This window comes from Ascidiella aspersa, chromosome 4 (assembly GCF_963924565.1).
Source record: "Ascidiella aspersa chromosome 4, kaAscAspe10.2, whole genome shotgun sequence".
In the NCBI taxonomy this organism is placed as follows: domain Eukaryota; kingdom Metazoa; phylum Chordata; class Ascidiacea; order Phlebobranchia; family Ascidiidae; genus Ascidiella; species Ascidiella aspersa.
Window position 1 is genome coordinate 13323479 of NC_139450.1, and position 21762 is coordinate 13345240.

General features: G+C 36.7%; 4 protein-coding genes across 4 annotated transcripts; 3 read left to right on the forward strand and 1 right to left on the reverse strand.

Annotated features, from left to right (window-relative positions):
• LOC146147999 (uncharacterized) lies at nt 1–2376 on the forward strand. Its single transcript, XM_083386431.1, has 4 exons — nt 1–337; nt 754–917; nt 1182–1264; nt 1715–2376. Exons 1-4 carry the CDS (start codon nt 321–323, stop codon nt 1802–1804), a joined length of 354 nt encoding a protein of 117 aa, XP_083242557.1. The 5' UTR covers nt 1–320; the 3' UTR covers nt 1805–2376.
• A 4679-nt stretch (nt 2377–7055) lies between these two features.
• LOC146148000 (casein kinase II subunit beta) lies at nt 7056–12441 on the forward strand. Its single transcript, XM_083386427.1, has 5 exons — nt 7056–7341; nt 7739–7889; nt 10319–10394; nt 11141–11330; nt 12052–12441. Exons 1-5 carry the CDS (start codon nt 7202–7204, stop codon nt 12140–12142), a joined length of 648 nt encoding a protein of 215 aa, XP_083242553.1. The 5' UTR covers nt 7056–7201; the 3' UTR covers nt 12143–12441.
• A 441-nt stretch (nt 12442–12882) lies between these two features.
• On the reverse strand, nt 12883–18025 carry LOC146148001 (uncharacterized). The gene is made up of 6 exons (XM_083386425.1): nt 17961–18025; nt 17190–17355; nt 16719–16791; nt 16342–16390; nt 15128–15317; nt 12883–14388 (listed from the first exon to the last, which is right to left on the reverse strand). The coding sequence occupies exons 2-6, from the start codon at nt 17220–17222 to the stop codon at nt 13741–13743; spliced, it is 993 nt and encodes a 330-aa protein (XP_083242551.1). The 5' UTR covers nt 17223–17355; nt 17961–18025; the 3' UTR covers nt 12883–13740.
• Nucleotides 18026–19221: 1196 nt separating this feature from the next.
• On the forward strand, nt 19222–21393 carry LOC146148002 (casein kinase II subunit beta-like). The gene is made up of 3 exons (XM_083386435.1): nt 19222–19346; nt 20093–20282; nt 21004–21393. Exons 1-3 carry the CDS (start codon nt 19334–19336, stop codon nt 21092–21094), a joined length of 294 nt encoding a protein of 97 aa, XP_083242561.1. The 5' UTR covers nt 19222–19333; the 3' UTR covers nt 21095–21393.
• Nucleotides 21394–21762: the final 369 nt, after the last annotated feature.

Sequence of the window (21762 nt, forward strand, 5' to 3'; positions counted from 1 at the left end):
CTGAGAAGCTAAATTATATCAAAGAAAAATAATAGCCACCTAGATATTGCTTTATAGCATCTACCTGCCGCCGTGTGATTATGCGAAACACAGAGTTGGTGCGTAATATCAGTCCCTTGGTTGTCTCGCAGCTATAACGACTTCCTTGTGTAGCTTAACACTGACAACACTTAGTAGCAGTAATTAAAATCACGACCGAGTTTCCTGCTGTTATGCGAAGGATTGTTCTAGCCTTTAGGGTTGAAGCAGCACATCAGTGAAACCATTTTTGTTAAGTTGAAGATAATTTTTACACTTTATTGTGCCTTGATTGGAACGCTATGTCTCTGTATGACCAGTAAGTTAATAGCGTACAAAAACGCTTAGTATAGCACAAAATAACGAATTGTGAACAGAACATAACGTTATACTATTATAGATTGACGAATGTATGTTTTTATTAGACGTCAGTTGGGGGAAACATATTCAGAAAGGTAGAGTGTATAACAAATAGGTTGTCGTATAGACTTGAAGAAGGGTTGGTATAACATATATTTTATTAGCTTAAGAAAGCCAAACAAAATAAGGACATTCGTTTATGACATATTTATATCTTAAAAACGGATAATTTAGATAAAAAGTAATGAGTTTAATGGAAATGGTATTATTTCTGTGTAGTACAATTTAAAATGCAGTATTTTTTATGATCAGACCTTCTTAGTAGAATGGGGACTGTTGTGTTGTATAGTAGACTGCAAGCTTTTTTTCTTTCAGATTACACAAGTTGACCGACGACGTCAATAAATTCCTCATCGACGTCACAGGGAAAAGTTTGTCCGATCTCAATAGCCAGGATTTGCTGGGAAATAAATACAACCTGGCCTTGTTCGGCAGTGGGATTGCTTTTGTCTCCAGCATGTTAATTCTGCTCCTAATTGGTTGGTTTGTAGCTCATCCTAGTCCGAGTTCATTTTTGAATTTTATTTTGTCATTTTGTGTTGATTTGTTATCTTGTGCGGTTAGTGTTAAACAATACGTCTTAAAAGGGAGAAAACCTTAAAAATGGAACAACAATTTTTGCAATTTTATACTTTATGCACACCATATTTGTTTATTTTAATCATAATGGTAAAATACTATAAAAGCAATGTGTTCTCAACTTATTATCAATATTATAAAAATATCTATTTCGGTTTATTAAGGTCTGACTTACGATTGCTGCAGTTCCCATTCCGACACTAAGAAAACGCCTATGAAGAAACGTATGTTTTCAAGTCGCAAAAAGGTTAGTAATTTCAGTAATAAAGCTGTGGGAAATATACGCTACAATATATAAAAACTGGGTTTGTGTCAAGCTTATTCAATTCAACTTACTGTTTTAATAAATGTGCTTTTATGGAAACTTAAACATTATACTAGAACAGCGTTACTTAACTGGAGGGTCGATTACAAATAAAAGCCTTATCTTTGGCCTAGAGCCCTAGACCTAGACCTTCAGATACGTGTATCGACAATCGTCCTGTATTGAACATTGGCATCCGTGATAAACTGGTTACAAAGGAAATCCACTGACGACGCTCGAGCACTATTCAAGATTCACTAACGTTTTTACCCTTTAAACTAGGAATTTTAAAGCTTGTGTTCTAGCATATTATCAGCTTCGAAATAACATTAAGTGAACCACGCTGCAGAACCTTGAATCTTTACATCGTAATATATTGTAATTTTCCTGCAGAATTACAAAGAACGTTTGGAGTTGGAAAACAAGAACAAAGTGAACGATATTTCTGCTGAGGACAATACGACTGTGACCACCTTTCACTGAAAGCTTTCGTATTGCAATTTTTTTCGTTTAATTTGTATTAGTCATTATAAAGCCAGGGCCACGCGAGAAATGATATTGCGGTACAACCTCCCTTACTTTTAACTTTGCCTAATGGTACGATTGTATGAAAGGGCACAAATGGACGTCAAGGTGTACCGAGCAATGAACATAGTTTTATATATACACAATGTGAACATACTTGATATTTTGTTGGTTTGGCACTTATATTTGCATGGATTAAGTTACGCCAAAATATTCGTCGCTGCTATATGGAATTGGCGCCAAAGAGTTTTTGTAATATAACGACAAGTCCAATCGTTAATTATTTATTCTTCTGCTATTCTGCAACTTCATTATCTTACGAATGTACAACTAAGGAGTTTTAAATATTTATAGTTTAATTGCATTTAAGGTGAAATAGGCCAAAGTTTATATAATGCGACAATAAAAAAATATTCAAAAATTATGACGTGTTAGCAACTTGCAAAGTGTTCGCCCAACATACCTAATAGAATAGAATGGTTTGCTACCCCAGCATGAAACTTTCCAAGAACAACGCCGCATAACTGCCCCATTAGATAGCCTATAACAAAACGTAATGTGAATTTATAAATCATGATTGTAACTAACCAAAGAGCTGACGTATGACTGATCAGACGTTTTTATATTTCGCGCGGAATATAAAAATAATGCAAAGTACAAAAAGCACCCAGCTAGATTCATTTTGCTTTTTTTGGTAGGCACATCGAAATAAACAAATGTTTTTTTTGTCACGTGTCTGGATTTTAATAAGGTTGACTTTATGGTTGATATATCGTAGAATCGCAACCAACTCCACTTACTTGGCGGGGAACCACCGGTCACACAGGACGGTATTGAATTCAAAGGTCCCGTTAGCCAAATTAAAACTGCAAAAACGGAAACATGGCCCAACTAGTTGAAATCTTGGGCTGGTTGGGGTAAACACGATGCAATGACCTTGCTGCAAGGAAGTTAGATTTTTGCGAAAAAAGTAGCGCTCAATAAACTCCATTGACTAGTACTAGAACTATAAGTTTACATTTTTTTTGGAAAAAGTCTTATCACGGCGCTTTTTGGAAAAAGTCTTATCACGGCTCTAGACTATGCGGTAAAATAAAACAGCTGTAACCTAATAGTAGTAATTTCGATAAGTGGGATAAATTTGGTCGTTGATTGACTTTACGTCAGCAAACGTCATATTTCGAGTAGGGCCGTTACACTCTCGTGAGTTTGACATTTAGAAGACATAAAACAGTCGCGCGAATGCATTTATATTGATCAATTATGTCCGTAGGAATATAAAATGATCCGCGAAACCGCCTTTAAATCACGGAGTCGAACCGGAACCGAAAAACTTTATGAACCGGTTTTGGGTCAATTTTTTCCTAACCGTAAACGAACCTGAACCGTTTTCGGTAAGATTCCAAGGAGCCGAACCGGAACTGAACCGAATAATTTGAAAGAACATGAACCTTAACCAAAGAGACTTCAACAATTTAAATCTCCTTGCCTTACCTTAACCGAACCCGAACCCATGCCTATAACAAAAGCGGTTCACTCCCTTATGACGTCACAACTTGAATTTTATAGAATCAAGTTATGCAATCGTCTTGCACTGTTGTTAAAAACTATGAAGCAGTTTTGTGGTGAGAATGGGATCCAAGTTGTTTTCCACCAGCAGATCTTATAGCCGAATCTTAAATCTTTAACCACCAGACCACACGCTTTTTCCAAACATACTTTGGTTACGCATCAAAATCGTTTATGTTGTTCATATAATTTTTTTTTTTTTGCAGCATCCTTAGATGCTAAGGGGGGTAGATTTATTTGGGGACGCGAGAAATGTAAACAAGTACGTGATGGGAAAATAACAAAAAAGGGGGAAACAAATGTGGAGAGAATATTGTGTACGTGAGCATGGCACTGTGGTTTTAGGAATAAATTCTTGTTTTGGGTTACTTGAGTTGCTTTTTTGGCATCGAGGTTAAATGTGTTGCAGATTAGAACCCGCAATGGCAAACGGTGTTGCGGTCAAATAGTTGTCCGCAATCCATACATCTTTCAAATGAGGTGTAGCATTTTGAACAGTGGTATGTTTTGTCACCTTCTCGGTGTCTGGTGGGTCGGCTGCAATATGTACATTTCAATTGAGGGTCCTGTGTGGGGGGAGTCGGTGGGGTTGACGATTTGGTTGATTGAGGTGCTCGTGAGTTGGTCTTCTTTGGGTTGCTTGCTTGTGGGGGGAGTTGTTTTGTTCTTCCTTTTCTCGGACTTTGATTTGTTGGTTTTGGGGGCAGCGTCGTGTTGTTCAACTATTTCTTCCGGCCCAAAGTGTATCAGGTCCGTTGGGTTGTTGCTATTGGTTGGTTCGGAAGTTGCTTTTGATTGGTTGATTGGTTGTTGATGGTGGTGGATTGCTTTATGTGTTGCTGGTGATTTCCTTATGGTGAGATGATGTAGTGGCTTCGAATTGGCTTTTGGGGGGGTGGGAGTTTCGCTGGAGTGGTGGGGATTAGTAGGAGGGCTATGCAGTCTTCTTTAATATGACCGAAGTCTTTACAGAGGTAGCATTGCGGTGGTTGGCCCAGGTACCTAACCGGGAAAGTGAGGCCCTGGCACCCTACTGTAGCTGGGATCTTTCGTTTTCATGTTCAAATCTTTCGTTTTTATTTCCAGGGTGATTCTACCATCGGGGAGTCCTGCGAAACGGTCTTTATTTCTTTTTGTTTCTTTGATGTTTGGGTTGAACTACGTTGATGATCTCTCCTATGTTGAAGCGGGGAGGTACATGGGCGAGCTCTACGCTGGTGAATTCTGCTTCGTAGCGTCGAGCGAACTCGACTTCAGGAATTCTGCCTTATTTGCATACGAGTTCTTGTGCCTGAGGTCCAGTGTGGCACGTAAAGTCCACAAATCCAGATTTTCGATCGATGATACCTTCGAGATTGCATACTTCGAATGAGATGACTTCTAGGATCTTGTAGATATATTCTCTTGACTTCTTCTCCGGGAATCTCGCTAATACTTCCGTTTCTCTCGAGAAGATCTCCTTTCGTCCTGACATGTTTCTTGCTTTGTCGAGTTAAAAATTCGAACTGTGTTCATATAATTTAGGAAACCACTTACAAGAGCCATGGGATTGCCTTCATCCGATAGAAAAATTAATCAGTCCATGATTTGTGCAATCCTTTTAATGTGAAATCTCAAATTTATAAGATGTCTATGTACTGTAGTGATTGGCAGCATTTCATACGATGGAAATACCACAACTCCATAAGTATGTTGTAAAAAATATTCAAATAATTAAACCAAAAAAATAATATTTAAAAATTTGTTGATGAATAGCTTTTGGCCTAAGTTTCGTGTTAACATCAAGATGGTTATAAATGTATTATTTTCCAACTAGAAAAAGTTACCAATATTTCGCCCTTCCACTTTGACGTTTTTACTTCAACAAAACAGCTTAAAAATGGCTGTCTGTGTACGGTGAAAAGGGTAAGTGATGAAACTGTTTTTCAGGCAATACTTCCAAAATTGTGACTATCGCGGTTAGAAGTACCCAGTTCTATAATGTTTAATGGTATATATATGATTAATATATATTTCTCCATTTGGACGTCGAACTGCGACTTTTATACACAGGTCAAACTCCGCTGGTTCACACTGGACGCATTAAGTCCAGTTCACACATAACGAGTTGCCAGCGTTAACAGCAAATTTCCTCGCTTCTAACCGAAGGCGTCAAAGTTGAATTATTTCAACTTTCCTCAACCGAAAGCGTTTTTTAAAAAACGATTTACGTCAACAACCTTAATAATTGTACAACGATACCATGTCCATATTGACAGTTAATGTCACTTATACGTCGCAACATCATAGTGCAATGTAAAGATATACTTGTATAATATTTAAAGCATCTATTGTAATATATGCCTTTTTGGCGCTGGTCTAGAATCCTACTTTTTATAATTACGAAAGAAGAAACGCGTTGTTAAAATTGAATTGCAATGAAGAAATAAATATTGGATAATAAAGGTAATAATAATACTTGATTTACTCCACCCACTAACTCGCACCCTTACCCAAATAATGTTAGAAATGTAACCACCTGGTCTAGAATTTTACCACCGTGTCGAAACAATTATTATTAAAGCAATGCACAATAGTTGGGTTAGGCTGTTGGTTTGTGTGATAGTGGATAAAGTATTATTATATTTATCATTTAATAATATTGCTTAACCTACCTAAACGCTAACCCACATCCTAATCCAAATTATGTTTGTTGTGGTAGGATTCTAGACCAGTGCAATATAACCCCATAAAACAAACTGTGGTTGAATTCCACCTGCGATTGTTTAAAAGTGATTATGCATCCTTCATGAGGTAAACTAGCAGGGTGCACTTTTTACCTTTTATGCACCAAGTCACCCTCTAGTTTTTTTCTTGCATCAGTGGTGCCATGGGTGTCTGTCAACATTTCATGACTGGTTTAAACTGCACAGTATTTTTGTGCCTGTAAATTCCCCACTTAAATGTAAGGGACTCAGGGTTAGTTCATTTAAAGGGGGATTACATAATCAAGTATAACAAGTCACAGAAAATTATGTTGACAGTTACAAATGTCCCACTAATCTGGGTATAGAACACCCTGATAGAGTATGCATACCTAAAAATTTGTTGATTTAGTGATTAGAAGGGTAGTTGCTACCGGTCAGTAGGCGCTGGGTCTTAAGGCTGGCTGCCTAAGTCTCCTATTCGTTTTCTTCTGAATCCAACTGGACCCGCAGCCCTAAAATACCTGTCCTTAAATTTTTGAACTCAAAACAGTCACTTTTCTTTAGTTGATGTTGCTCATCGAGTATATATTCACAAATCTATATTGTAACACAGTGATTCAAGTCGCCAGTATAAAAGCTGTATAAAGTAGAATGAATCCCAAAAACGCTCGGTTTGGGTGCTGGTCATATCCTGAATAAAACTGTAGACAATTTAAGTGCCAATGGTTTATATTTATTTTGCAAATGTCAAGAATAATTTAATTGACTTAAGTTCTATTGCCTCAAGTGCTATGCAAAAGCTTTGTTTTGTCGACAGCTTGTGGTGTGCTTGATAACCATCACATTTCAGAAATAATGAATATATTCTTGCTTTGTTGAAATCATCAATCGATGTTCTGAACAACTTATTGGTCTTCCCCAGGTTAAAACTTTCTAATAGTTACCAACAATTGTATGAAATTTATTTTATTTAGGGTTTGTCAGCAGCCTCTAATTTCTTGGCCAATGCCAACCATTTAAATTTAGGGAAAATCATTCGACAAAATTATCAAAGCCTTTTAGGCATAATTGAAACTGGGGAGTCCAAATTTTAGAGGTAATGAGTTCCTCGGAAGAAGTGTCGTGGATAGCGTGGTTCTGTGGACTGAGAGGAAATGAATTCTTTTGTGAAGTCGATGAAGACTACATACAAGACAAATTTAACTTGACAGGTCTTGGTGACCAAGTGCCTCATTACAGGTATTTGTGTAATTGTGTTATAAACATATTTCTTAAATTCTGCCAAAGGTAAACAGAAGCATTCTTAATTCACTGGTATAAAAAAGTTTTTTGATAAAATATTATACTATTTGAATATGACACACTGTAATAAGTTTTATAGTTATACAGTGATATACTTAAGTATTCAAATGCATTAATAAGAGTTAGAAATCAATATAAATTTTGAGGCACATTGATATTTTTAGCCATTTGTGGTGTCAATCAAACTGGAAACAGATAAAAATTTAAAAAAGTGTTTCCTTTTTTAATATATTATTATTTTTTTTTAAATCCTTTCAAGCATAGTGTTGTTATTGCCCATGAGTCTTTCTTAATATTTCTCCTAAAATGTTTGGTTCAAATTGTTATCTTTAAGACAAGCTTTGGACATGATCCTTGATTTGGAACCGGATGATGACATTGACGATAACACAAATCAATCAGACTTAATTGAGCAGGCGGCTGAGATGCTTTATGGATTAATTCATGCCAGATATTGCTTAACAAACCGTGGCATTGCACAGATGGTGAGAAAAAAATAACTTTCTACCTATATAATTAATTACAATGTCCTTTTAAAACCATTTTGCTTAATTTTCCTTACCATATGATTTAAGGTTTCAATAGTTTAATTCTTGTAATCTGTATAAATTCTTGTAAATCTGTATAAATATACCATGGTTTATGGTGAATCAAGTGATTTGTTGGGTTGTATTTTTTAACTGCCAAGAAGAGGGAAACTGGGAGCAAAAAATACTTTTAAACCTACCTACCTTTAAGGGTCGAATTCATAAACTCGGATCAGTATTGATCCATGATCCTGGATCAATTGATCTGAGATTTACAATCCTGAGCTGGGTTTATTCCACAAACTCGGGTCAACTGATCCTGGATCAGTTTCGTGATTTGTGATGCATTTTCAGCGATGTTGTATAACTTAAATTTCACGGTCGGGTGGTTTCAAAAGTAGTTGCCGAGGTTATATCAGGGAGTCGAACCGGAACTTTATGAAGCGGTTTAGGTCAATTTTTTTCCGAACCGTAACCGAACCTTAACCGTTTTTTATAAGATTTTAAGGAGCCGAACTGGAACTGAACTGAATAATTTGAAAGTACATGAACCTTAACCGAACCCGAACCTTTAAATAAAAGCGATTCACTCCTGCATGTTTGTGAATTCCACCCTAAGATATCTTGTAAATTTTACCTATTGTTGTGTTTAAATATAAACCTTCTTTAACTTAAATTATGTTAAGTGTACCGTGAAAAGCTTTTAATCCTACTAACACAGTGGTTCTTAAAACTTTTTGAGACACGCCCCCCTTTTACAATTTTAACCAAACTCACGCCCCACCTTGTTTCAAAATAAAAAAACATTAAGTATAACAGCAACTTATTTCTAGGTAAGTTGCATTTATGGAAAGGATGTAACTGTTTTAACCCAGCCTAACCTAGGGTTGCCATATTTTGAAACGCGGAATTTCTGACAAATTTACCGCGGTTTCAGTGGCCAATTCCAGATCAGGGACCTTGAAAACACTCAAATCTCTAAAAATTGAGTATGGATTTGGGGGCTTTAAGAATACATTTTAAGTTACATAAAACTGGAAAATAGATTAGTAATGCTTTCTTGCCATTGTTTAATATACAAATTACAAGGCTTCTGTGTTTTTAAAGAACAACGTACAGTATCGTATTAGGGGAAGTCCCAGATTTTAGCAATTTTAGTGTTAAATTTTGGAGTGTCTGCGGAGCCCCTAAATCTTGTGTAATTGCTTTGTAAACTTATGAAACTGATTTTTATGTGACACATAATGGGAAATCAAAGCGAAAAAATAATTTTTCAAAAAAAGTTAAATCTGAACAACCCTAATGCTGGGTAAAAGTTTCTAACTGAGCCTTATAAAACAGAACGCAACATGCAAAAACTCTTCAAAAGTGAAAACAAAATGATTAAAAAGCCATAAACCTGGTAGTGTGTAACATAACAATGAACAGTGTTTTTCAAGTAGTAGCACTTTCTCTGTGAATATTTGAGATATTTATTAAACAGTACAAAAAATTAAACAAATTTTGGTATTAACAAATATCGTTTTTAATCGCATGCGTGCGTGCGGCACACACCATGTTTTCCTTGAATGGCCGATTATAGCAGGTAACTTAATCACGTGATTAATGCGTTAGCATAAAGTTTTTATGGAATCATCTCCTCACAAAACGAAAATACTAACCTTAAAATCAACAGGAATATTGTACTTGACAGAAAAACCTAATGTGGGATAACTTGATGTTGTCCATTCAATGATCACCATAAAGTTTAGTCATAATTAATACAGAGTTTGTTAATTTTCGCACCCCCCTTGTGAACCTTGCACGCCCGCCAGTTTAAGAACCACTGTACTAACATCTATTCCTACTTAGATGTGCATGGATTTTATCCTCATTTTTTTACCAAGCGTATATATCTGGGAAAAATGGAAAACACCAGACCAGTATTTTCATACAATATGTAGATGTTTGTTTTGGCAACAACAGTAATTTGTGTGACATTTTAACATATTATTATTAAAAATTCTCTATTTCACTTGTGTATACAATGTTTTGAAAAGCATGTAAAATTGCCATAAAAATAATAGAATTGGTCTGTGAATACTGTGTAAAATTTGAATGACTATAAGGACAATCCACTTGTAGATTAGCTCAGTGCTGGTATTTTAATATAATTTTTTTGCAGGTTAACATGTAAATAATTTATTACTTGGTCTCATTTCAATACAAGGTTTTGTCATTGTTTTGCTTAGGCCTCGAACATAGGTCAAGCGCGTTTATGTCAAAATTTGGCCTGAGGCAGTTTAAAATTTCTCTGTATTGAATTTAAGGATATGCTTGAGTCCTAATTATCGAAACTCTTGTCTGTGACACATTTATATTACCATTTTCTATTAATATATTTCCAGCTGGAGAAGTATCAACAAGGTGACTTTGGTCATTGTTCAAGAGTATACTGTGAAAACCAAACAATGCTACCTATCGGTAAGTTTTTTTTTGTCTAGTGGAACACTATCACACCACAGCTAAACAGTGTGCAGACATTCTTTAAAACCTGTTTAATATGGCTAAAGCCTGTTTTAAGCACATTACTAATATAGATTTTAAAGAAGTAGAGACAATGTTTTTAATTATTCACATTATTATGTTTAAGTTCTGTAGAATGCTCACTTAATTAAAAAGCGTGGAATAAACTTTTAGGATTATGTTTAGAACAGAGGTTCTTAAACTTTTTTTACCGCGGACCTCTAAAATTTTTTTGGCATCGCATGGACCACAATAGGCAAAATTTTTTTAAAATAACGTCATAAATTTACGTCACAATACAAATAGACTTTATAAGTCTACTGATTTCGGTCCAAAAATGTGAAAGGGTAACGGAGTTTAATGCATTCAGTGCAATACCGTTTTATTTTTAATTAAACTGCTGTGTTTGATAAATTGATTACTTCTTAAATATACACTAATATTTCAATTAGGCCTTCATGGACCCCTAAAGTCTAGGTGACGGATCCCTAAGGGGTCATGGACCCCAGTTTAAGAACCCCTGGTTTAGAATATTTATTCCGATTGTGTTTTGTACTTTTGCCTGTAAAATCACCTTATTTATCGTTCTTGAAAGTCCTTAGTAATCCCTTCCCAATGATGCTGATGTAAATCACTATTCTAATTCAGATTAAACAATTGCCAGAGTTACTAAACATTGAACAAGTTGTTAATTCCTTTGCCAGGGTTATCAGATGTTCCCGGTGAGGCCATGGTGAAGCTCTATTGTCCCAAGTGTCAGGACGTGTACACCCCGAAGTCGTCCAGGCACCATCACACAGATGGTGCCTACTTTGGCACTGGGTTCCCTCACATGCTTTTCATGGTTCATCCAGAATATCGTCCAAAGAAACCCACTAACCAATTTGTTCCACGGTAAGAAGTTACTAACATTATAAAAATAGTTAATAGTAAGCAATATTAAATATTGCCAAACACGTATTTTTAAACATGATGTACAACACACTAAATATTTTATTTACAGAAAATTTTTTTTCTTGGAAACAAGATAACATTTTAATGCTTGGTTTCCTGCTTTTATTTCCTGAATGTTTACTGCTGTACAACTTATCATAAGACTGTAAAAGGGTTTGTTGTGATAGGATTGTTACTGAAATGCAAGGTATAGTTCCAAACCGAAGTAATTTATAAAAACAAGGCCTTAACACGTTTCAAACAGTGTTTAGTTTCCAATAGATTAAAATGTACGTTACTTCATTAAGTAGTAATTTCTTGCATGTCTAACTGTTTTGTATTTTTTTTTTTTACCACCTCTAAAACAAAAAAGAATTTCTAAATATATGATTTTCTGTAGATAAAAATCGCTCTTCTGGTGTAAGCGAAGTATAATTTTTTGGTTTATAAAAAAACAGCCCTAGGTTCTACAAAACAGGTCTTTTTGTTTAATATTATTTCTTTCGAACAACCCCACAAAGGGTATCAGTTTCAACTAATGGACATTTTAATGAGCGACTGGGTGTATGCATAGATCAACGTTGACTTCCGTTTCTAAAATCTTTCGCGAATTAATTCGATCACGATCGTGCACCGATCAACCACGACAAAAAAATAAACCAAAACAAATTTTCCTTTTCAGTTTGTTCGGGTTCAAAATCCACCCGATGGCCTACCAACTGCAGTACCAGGCCTCGCAGAAAATGAAGAACCCGTCGAAGCTGCGTCACTGAGCAAGCGCCGGTCCGGACCGCCACAACTACCCACCACGACTACATTCGTGCCACCTATTTCTTTAACCTACATTTCTATTGCGCGTCGGTATTTGTGTGCGTGTTCTCGTGCTGGCTCGGTTGTATCGCTTCGGATCCTCTCTCTCCCTCGTTTTTAAGGTGCACTCGGCAGCGACCATTGACTGGGCAAAGCCTCAGTACCGATCGCCGCTCAAGATCGTTCCCTTGGCTCGCCCTAGTCGCGTTTCGGCCCCTCACACTTTTGCATTGTCGCTGCGACCGTCAATAAACGTGTATCTGTGTAACGTGCCTCCTAATCGGCAGCTTCCTTGCAGGTTTTGCGAAGGCCCTGGATTACTTAGGTTCGCAGAAGACATTTCAGCATCGACGTGACAAAGCAGTTGAACGAGTCCCATCGACTGAAATGCAGCAAGGACCGGATAAGTATTTCGCCTATTTTAAACTCCTGAATACAATGTATAGCTTTACCATTAAATCAATGGCAGAATAGCGGACGAACAATGATGACAGTTGACGAGGAAGTCGACGTTGAACGTTTGATGTTCGCAGCTGTTTACTCGCCTCCTGAACAAAGTTAATGTCGCACAAGTTGACATGTGACTAAAATACTAAACTAGGTATTTGCGATTTTCTCATGGGTTAACTTGCCTATATTTCTAGCTGGTCGGCCAATCATTATTCTAGTAGCGAGTTACGTAGGCTACACGGACCACTTATGATTAGAGTTTGTATTGCTTTGGGTATCACCAGTGTAAAGATGTGCATAATAGTCAGTATACACCGGTTATTATAACAAAAAGGCCGGAATAGATATAATAAAACATCGTTGAAATGATTATAACAGGGATTAGATTGTCACAATGCACCAAAAATAACGACCATCAGTCTAGCTTTACTCAGGATACCAGAACACGGTACAAGATTAAATCATGCGAAATACAGCGATTTCGCAACTTAATATGCTTTGGCACAGTCTTTGGGGTAAATTACTGTACAAACAGCAATATTGTTTCTATCATTGTAATTGGGTTGGATAATGACAATAATCTAATCCGCGATTTATCCAAACAAGTATTGTATGGTAATGTGTGCGATATCGAGTGAAAAAAATAAGAATATAGCCTACAAAGAAGTGTACACATTACATAAACAACATCTTATAAGTTATCTTTAAAAATGTACAGTAATACGATTAACAAACAAAAACGGAACATAGGGAAAAAATTACGAAACTTTGTTTAACGCCGTCGAAAGTATTAACTAGTCTAAAAACACTTTATTTCGTTAGCAAAATGGTCGACTCCTATAGGTTACAAATAACAACCATACTAATAAATGATGTTTTTAAAACGTTTAGGTGACATACTGCAGACAATCAAATTGAATTGGAAATCTCATTGGGCGCCGATGGGTAGTCCACCACCATTTTAGTTGTGGTTGAACTGTTGCGAAAATCTGAAAAACAGGTTGATATGGGAAGACAGCGAATCGACAAAAACACGTGAAGTAAGTGCGCGTTGCGACCGTCCGCGAACGAAAAACAAGGTCTGTGCCTCATTTCAATTGCACAGCAAACATCACAGGCCCTCTTTCGACTTCCAATTCGTGAGCAAGTCCGAAAAAAGTTCGCTGTTGGGTCTTTCCTTCGCCTGATCGTCGCGCGACGCATGCTGCTTTTGCTGTCTCGCCGAGAACGAGTGCCTGGTCGGGGTCTGCGTCGTCAGCGGCCTTCGCGCGGCAACCGCGTTGCCTCGACCCGCGGCGACGGAAGACGACCGGTCGTTGAGAAACGGATTGCTGCCCAGCGTTGAGTTGGCGAGCCGCGCTTTGCTGCTTCGCGTGTTCGCTTGGAAGACACCGGTCGGATCTGTCGAGTAGGTGGCGTGCGCTGCGACTGGAGAAGGTAGAAACGGCAGCGAAGACGTGCGCGTTATAGGAGTGATCCCTTTAGGGAGAGCGGGCTTGATGTAGAGTTTCTCGAGGTCTAGCGTTTCGCTCGCTTTCTTCTGGCCCCACTGCATTAGGTCAGCGTCCGTTCCTGCGCCGGGTTCAGAGGTGGCGCTCTCGATTGGCTGGAACGCTGCTGGGATCGGGGAGTCGAATGTGACCCAGTCGGTTTTGCCCAGCGAGGCAGGGACTGCTGTGGGTTCTGGCGGTTTTCCGCTTTCATTCGTGCTGAAGAACGACAGGCCGATGAGGTCTTCTGAACCTGTTTGAACCTTTGCCTAAAAAGAGAAGGGTTCAAACAGTTTGGGAAATAACAAGGAAGGTTTAAATATCACCAGCAATCTTTAAGTTGCCTTAATACAGCATACAACAGTCTATAGCACGGGTTCTTAACCTTTTTTGTATGTTTTACCCTCTGAAAAAAAATGAATATCAAATTTACCCCCAATATATAAAGTGGTGCTCATTTATCAAAAAAACGAAAGTAACAAATTACTCAGTTATAGTCAGTGTGACGGCTGCCCTTGCTTTTTGGCAACGAGTTAAATTGCAATGTCTGGGAAATTAGTGATAATGTACAACGAATATCAGATTTAACATGAAGTCGGTTTCGTGCTTTATATTTGATAGTTAGCAGTGCAGAGAAGCCGCTTCGCAAAAGTTAGTTAAAGAAAACGAAACCAGAATATTCAGAGCTTGAATACATATCCTTGGATTTACCTCCTAAAACGAGTAAGTTTACCCCCTGGGGTAAATTTACCCCAGGTTAGGAAAGGCTGGTCTATAGTATACCAAACCTTTCAAACATTTAGCTAGCTAATTAACAATACAAATCTCCATCTAAAATATCAACAGCTCAAAGAAAAACACAATATTTTTACGGTTTAAAATACCAACGTTACAGGCTAAATAACCGGAAATTTCCTCGTTAAAGTTTTTGATTGCGCTAGACAGATCATAACGCTCAAGTGAATATGCCTATGTTGATTCATCAGCAAGTCATGGCAAAAACGTTACCTTTTTCTCTGGCGTTTTTGCTACACTGAGATCTACCAGTGGCGTGGATGGTGGACCGGCGAGAAAAACAGGAGACGGAGTCGGTGCGCCCTCGATCGTGAACGAGCCATCCTTTCTCATGAGGATGTTCTTCGGTCTTTTCGAAACAGGCGAGGTGCGTTTTAGTGACGATTTTCGACTAGACTTATCGCTGCAAAATCACAAACAAACAACCACATGCAGGTGCAATCGGCACACAAAAAAATCAAAACAGGTGTCATGCAGGGCAATCACAAAGCCCTCTTCGAACGTGCTGCGTTTTAACGACACAAACGATATGTGACTGGGTTGACAAATTAAACGATAAGTTTACGATTTCGATTGACAACTACTAGAATTTGTGATTTCCTCTCCGTTACAGCACTTATGATTTGAATGCGGTTTACGGATTGGCGAATGTTGAAAATACCATGCGATAATATTTGTGTTCCGGCGAATTGATAATCGTGCAAAAATAATAGTGATACCAAATTGAGGTGGATTTTAATGAACAAGACAACGTTTTCAGGTTTGCTGTTGTTGTTAATTAAACAGGGAAAACATTTATGACAACGTGCGTCACATAAATCGATATTAAACAAGTTTCAATAATGGTTATGCAGACAAGGAATGACAGAAATCATTGTCGTGTATAACAATATCGATTGAAATAATTCAAATATTACGAAAGCGAGTAAATAAATATAAAATCAAGAACAGCAAACAAAAACATAGTTTGATTTAATCCCACATAATTTACACCAATCAATAAAACAAGTTTTCAGCTGGATTCTATTTCTCAAAGTAGGAACCGCTAATCAGTAATTATACAATATTTTACATCCTAATTACATCGTTATTGTATCTAAGAGTGTTGTGATGACTTAATTGTATTACTTGTCGATCATTTATTATTTCATTGTTTTTAAATGACCTGACTTTACAAAATTAGGGATATTCACTTTAATCTTTGCACGTAAAACAATTTGCTTGCTATATGTTACGTATTTTTTTTTCAGGTATTGCTTACAAACTGACCATTTTACCAGTTTTAGTAGTTTACGTTTTATTTTCATGACAATGACTCGACTTTTATTATGACTTTTTCTTTCATGTGGTATATTTTTTTTTACGGTCCTAGATAGGTTGATTTCCGAAAAAATAAATACGTTACTAGCCAGGTTAATTCAACATACTCGTTGTCTCTTTCAGATGAAGTAGGACTGGTCAGTGGAGGCAGTTCATCTAAAAACAAAAATCGATACTGCTGACAAAAATATTGACAAGTAAATAGCCATCATATTGCATCTTTACAATGATTATTATCTAATCCAGCGGTTCTAAACGTTTGCTAACTTGACCCAAATTTTAAACGAGCCCCAAATTTTCGCTCATTAACAAAAACAACAATCTTTCATATATAATTGAGCGGTGAAAACAGCTTCGACGAATCCCGTACAAGAATCACTATCTAACCAATATGTAAAAATATCACATATAGATTTCATAGAAAAACACTTTATTCATCCACACAAAAGACAAAAGATTGATAAAGAATGCAAAAAAAAATTACCTGATCCAGAGCTTGAAAAGTCCAACAAAAGGTCGGGGGAGGTTTCTCTCAGGTGGTTACCGTTTGAAGAATTCTGTAGTTTAAATTTTATTTTTGTAATGTTAAAAAAATCTTAAAAAAAGTTGATGCCTTTCACTTTCGAAAATTTGCGACTATTAGTTAGCCGAGTATTTCAACCATTTTGTTTGTTTTATTTTATTTAATCCAATAGGCGTAAAAGCTGCTGTTGAACTTTTCCCAGAAATACTTTTTTACATTCTGTCTTTCTTGGACACTGCAAACTTAAGGTACATCAAGCCTTCAATTTTTACAATAAAACAACAAAAAACAAACAGTTTTGACAAAATGAACGTAGGTTTCTAATTAAATCTAAGATAAGTGTTCTATTTAAGATTCCTGCTAATAAAACGCGATATGATCAAGGCTACAGTTTTAGTACGCGACAAATACCGGGCATTTGACTATGCTTACCGAGTTGACAATTTCGTCAAAGGCCGTCTCCATTTGGTCAACGAGATCGACATCAACGTGCGAAAAATTGCTAAAACCTCTAAGTCGATTGGAGTCAGCAGAGCTGGGGGTTTGAGGAAGGTCCTCGTCATCCCCTAAATCAAGGGTGTTGTACCTTCTCGTAGCTCTAGAAATGATAATTAGCACAAAAAGTCGTTTAGAACTCTGTATATTTTTGAAGATTTAAATAAATAAAAATTAATCATTTTATATTGATTTCGTTGACAAAATAACGTTTGTACTGAAAATAATGGAGTTAGGTTGCAGCAGTTTATTATTGATGTGTATCAATGTAAACACCACTTTTTATAAATCAAATCTAATACAAATTTTCACCATTTTGATATTTAAAATTAATAAATGATTTCTAAACCATTACACCAAAAATGCTGCCATCACATGAATCACAATGTTTGCAAACGGTGTTCATTTAGCCATAGTAAACGTGTTTTATCCTGACTGGATAAAGGCACTTGGGCGCGATAAAATGATTTTTTTTATATATTTACTATACCTTGCTGAACTCTAAGTATATGTACGGGGAACAAATGAAATGCATGCGTAAATGGCAAGGTACTCCATACCAGATTTAAAAAGTTAAAGAAAAATAAATTCGTTAAAGAACACATCCAAATTAGTGGCAAGCAAACAAATGCAACAAAAGGTGGTTTGAGTTCATAAAAGCAGGAAATAACCAAATGTGATCGGTTAGAGCTTTGCAGGCAGTGTTACCGTGGCTTAAACGACCTTTTGAAAGGCTTCTTGATAAGAGGTGGAGGTGGTCTTGGAGGTTTAGGCCTCCGATTTCTGTGCACACCAGATTAAAATCACATATCAACCAGCCATTAATTATATGCTAAAAGTGTGTTAGGGACACCGGAATAAGAGTACTGTCAAACCAATCTCCCTAATACTATAACACCTGATTAAAATGTGTTACATTTCCCAGTTAAATATAGATTCAATAGTCGCCACTTCTTACAAAAATCCAGTTATTATTTCAAAATTTGTGCAGTGATTCGGATAAAAGTTACAACCAAGGTTAGTAAAATTACATTGTGCAAATAGTACAGGCACGCCGAATATTAGCACTATTTAATCGTGTGGACAGCCAGTGTTGGTTTGTTTTATATAAATTTCCTCAAAATGCATATATCTAAGTGTATAAAACACTCCAGTGTCCATTAACAAACATTTTGATCCTAAAGCGTTTAATATCAATTAGGCTTACAGTAGGTGACAATTAATTAACACAAGAAACTGGACAGATGTTGACAAAAACTGATGTACCTTGCTTCATTAAGCAAAATACTAACCTTAAAATCAACAGGAATATTGTACTTGACAGAAAAACCTAATGTGGGATAACTTGATGTTGTCCATTCAATGATCACCATAAAGTTTAGTCATAATTAATACAGAGTTTGTTAATTTTCGCACCCCCCTTGTGAACCTTGCACGCCCGCCAGTTTAAGAACCACTGTACTAACATCTATTCCTACTTAGATGTGCATGGATTTTATCCTCATTTTTTTACCAAGCGTATATATCTGGGAAAAATGGAAAACACCAGACCAGTATTTTCATACAATATGTAGATGTTTGTTTTGGCAACAACAGTAATTTGTGTGACATTTTAACATATTATTATTAAAAATTCTCTATTTCACTTGTGTATACAATGTTTTGAAAAGCATGTAAAATTGCCATAAAAATAATAGAATTGGTCTGTGAATACTGTGTAAAATTTGAATGACTATAAGGACAATCCACTTGTAGATTAGCTCAGTGCTGGTATTTTAATATAATTTTTTTGCAGGTTAACATGTAAATAATTTATTACTTGGTCTCATTTCAATACAAGGTTTTGTCATTGTTTTGCTTAGGCCTCGAACATAGGTCAAGCGCGTTTATGTCAAAATTTGGCCTGAGGCAGTTTAAAATTTCTCTGTATTGAATTTAAGGATATGCTTGAGTCCTAATTATCGAAACTCTTGTCTGTGACACATTTATATTACCATTTTCTATTAATATATTTCCAGCTGGAGAAGTATCAACAAGGTGACTTTGGTCATTGTTCAAGAGTATACTGTGAAAACCAAACAATGCTACCTATCGGTAAGTTTTTTTTTGTCTAGTGGAACACTATCACACCACAGCTAAACAGTGTGCAGACATTCTTTAAAACCTGTTTAATATGGCTAAAGCCTGTTTTAAGCACATTACTAATATAGATTTTAAAGAAGTAGAGACAATGTTTTTAATTATTCACATTATTATGTTTAAGTTCTGTAGAATGCTCACTTAATTAAAAAGCGTGGAATAAACTTTTAGGATTATGTTTAGAACAGAGGTTCTTAAACTTTTTTTACCGCGGACCTCTAAAATTTTTTTGGCATCGCATGGACCACAATAGGCAAAATTTTTTTAAAATAACGTCATAAATTTACGTCACAATACAAATAGACTTTATAAGTCTACTGATTTCGGTCCAAAAATGTGAAAGGGTAACGGAGTTTAATGCATTCAGTGCAATACCGTTTTATTTTTAATTAAACTGCTGTGTTTGATAAATTGATTACTTCTTAAATATACACTAATATTTCAATTAGGCCTTCATGGACCCCTAAAGTCTAGGTGACGGATCCCTAAGGGGTCATGGACCCCAGTTTAAGAACCCCTGGTTTAGAATATTTATTCCGATTGTGTTTTGTACTTTTGCCTGTAAAATCACCTTATTTATCGTTCTTGAAAGTCCTTAGTAATCCCTTCCCAATGATGCTGATGTAAATCACTATTCTAATTCAGATTAAACAATTGCCAGAGTTACTAAACATTGAACAAGTTGTTAATTCCTTTGCCAGGGTTATCAGATGTTCCCGGTGAGGCCATGGTGAAGCTCTATTGTCCCAAGTGTCAGGACGTGTACACCCCGAAGTCGTCCAGGCACCATCACACAGATGGTGCCTACTTTGGCACTGGGTTCCCTCACATGCTTTTCATGGTTCATCCAGAATATCGTCCAAAGAAACCCACTAACCAATTTGTTCCACGGTAAGAAGTTACTAACATTATAAAAATAGTTAATAGTAAGCAATATTAAATATTGCCAAACACGTATTTTTAAACATGATGTACAACACACTAAATATTTTATTTACAGAAAATTTTTTTTCTTGGAAACAAGATAACATTTTAATGCTTGGTTTCCTGCTTTTATTTCCTGAATGTTTACTGCTGTACAACTTATCATAAGACTGTAAAAGGGTTTGTTGTGATAGGATTGTTACTGAAATGCAAGGTATAGTTCCAAACCGAAGTAATTTATAAAAACAAGGCCTTAACACGTTTCAAACAGTGTTTAGTTTCCAATAGATTAAAATGTACGTTACTTCATTAAGTAGTAATTTCTTGCATGTCTAACTGTTTTGTATTTTTTTTTTTTACCACCTCTAAAACAAAAAAGAATTTCTAAATATATGATTTTCTGTAGATAAAAATCGCTCTTCTGGTGTAAGCGAAGTATAATTTTTTGGTTTATAAAAAAACAGCCCTAGGTTCTACAAAACAGGTCTTTTTGTTTAATATTATTTCTTTCGAACAACCCCACAAAGGGTATCAGTTTCAACTAATGGACATTTTAATGAGCGACTGGGTGTATGCATAGATCAACGTTGACTTCCGTTTCTAAAATCTTTCGCGAATTAATTCGATCACGATCGTGCACCGATCAACCACGACAAAAAAATAAACCAAAACAAATTTTCCTTTTCAGTTTGTTCGGGTTCAAAATCCACCCGATGGCCTACCAACTGCAGTACCAGGCCTCGCAGAAAATGAAGAACCCGTCGAAGCTGCGTCACTGAGCAAGCGCCGGTCCGGACCGCCACAACTACCCACCACGACTACATTCGTGCCACCTATTTCTTTAACCTACATTTCTATTGCGCGTCGGTATTTGTGTGCGTGTTCTCGTGCTGGCTCGGTTGTATCGCTTCGGATCCTCTCTCTCCCTCGTTTTTAAGGTGCACTCGGCAGCGACCATTGACTGGGCAAAGCCTCAGTACCGATCGCCGCTCAAGATCGTTCCCTTGGCTCGCCCTAGTCGCGTTTCGGCCCCTCACACTTTTGCATTGTCGCTGCGACCGTCAATAAACGTGTATCTGTGTAACGTGCCTCCTAATCGGCAGCTTCCTTGCAGGTTTTGCGAAGGCCCTGGATTACTTAGGTTCGCAGAAGACATTTCAGCATCGACGTGACAAAGCAGTTGAACGAGTCCCATCGACTGAAATGCAGCAAGGACCGGATAAGTATTTCGCCTATTTTAAACTCCTGAATACAATGTATAGCTTTACCATTAAATCAATGGCAGAATAGCGGACGAACAATGATGACAGTTGACGAGGAAGTCGACGTTGAACGTTTGATGTTCGCAGCTGTTTACTCGCCTCCTGAACAAAGTTAATGTCGCACAAGTTGACATGTGACTAAAATACTAAACTAGGTATTTGCGATTTTCTCATGGGTTAACTTG

Excerpts from the sequence above, each read along its gene's own strand:
- LOC146148000 (XM_083386427.1), top strand. The coding sequence starts at position 7,202 with ATGAGTTCCTCGGAAGAAGTGTCGTGGATAGCGTGGTTCTGTGGACTG. Across the intron at positions 7,342-7,738 it reads GACCAAGTGCCTCATTACAG|ACAAGCTTTGGACATGATCC; the intron begins GTATTTGTGTAA and ends GTTATCTTTAAG. Across the intron at positions 11,331-12,051 it reads ACTAACCAATTTGTTCCACG|TTTGTTCGGGTTCAAAATCC; the intron begins GTAAGAAGTTAC and ends TTTCCTTTTCAG.
- LOC146148002 (XM_083386435.1), top strand. Across the intron at positions 20,283-21,003 it reads ACTAACCAATTTGTTCCACG|TTTGTTCGGGTTCAAAATCC; the intron begins GTAAGAAGTTAC and ends TTTCCTTTTCAG.
- LOC146147999 (XM_083386431.1), top strand. Across the intron at positions 918-1,181 it reads GTTAATTCTGCTCCTAATTG|GTCTGACTTACGATTGCTGC; the intron begins GTTGGTTTGTAG and ends CGGTTTATTAAG. Across the intron at positions 1,265-1,714 it reads TGTTTTCAAGTCGCAAAAAG|AATTACAAAGAACGTTTGGA; the intron begins GTTAGTAATTTC and ends ATTTTCCTGCAG.
- LOC146148001 (XM_083386425.1), bottom strand. The coding sequence starts at position 17,222 with ATGGAGACGGCCTTTGACGAAATTGTCAACTCG. Across the intron at positions 16,792-17,189 it reads TTGACGAAATTGTCAACTCG|AATTCTTCAAACGGTAACCA; the intron begins GTAAGCATAGTC and ends TTTAAACTACAG. Across the intron at positions 14,389-15,127 it reads CAAAAACGCCAGAGAAAAAG|GCAAAGGTTCAAACAGGTTC; the intron begins GTAACGTTTTTG and ends TTCTCTTTTTAG.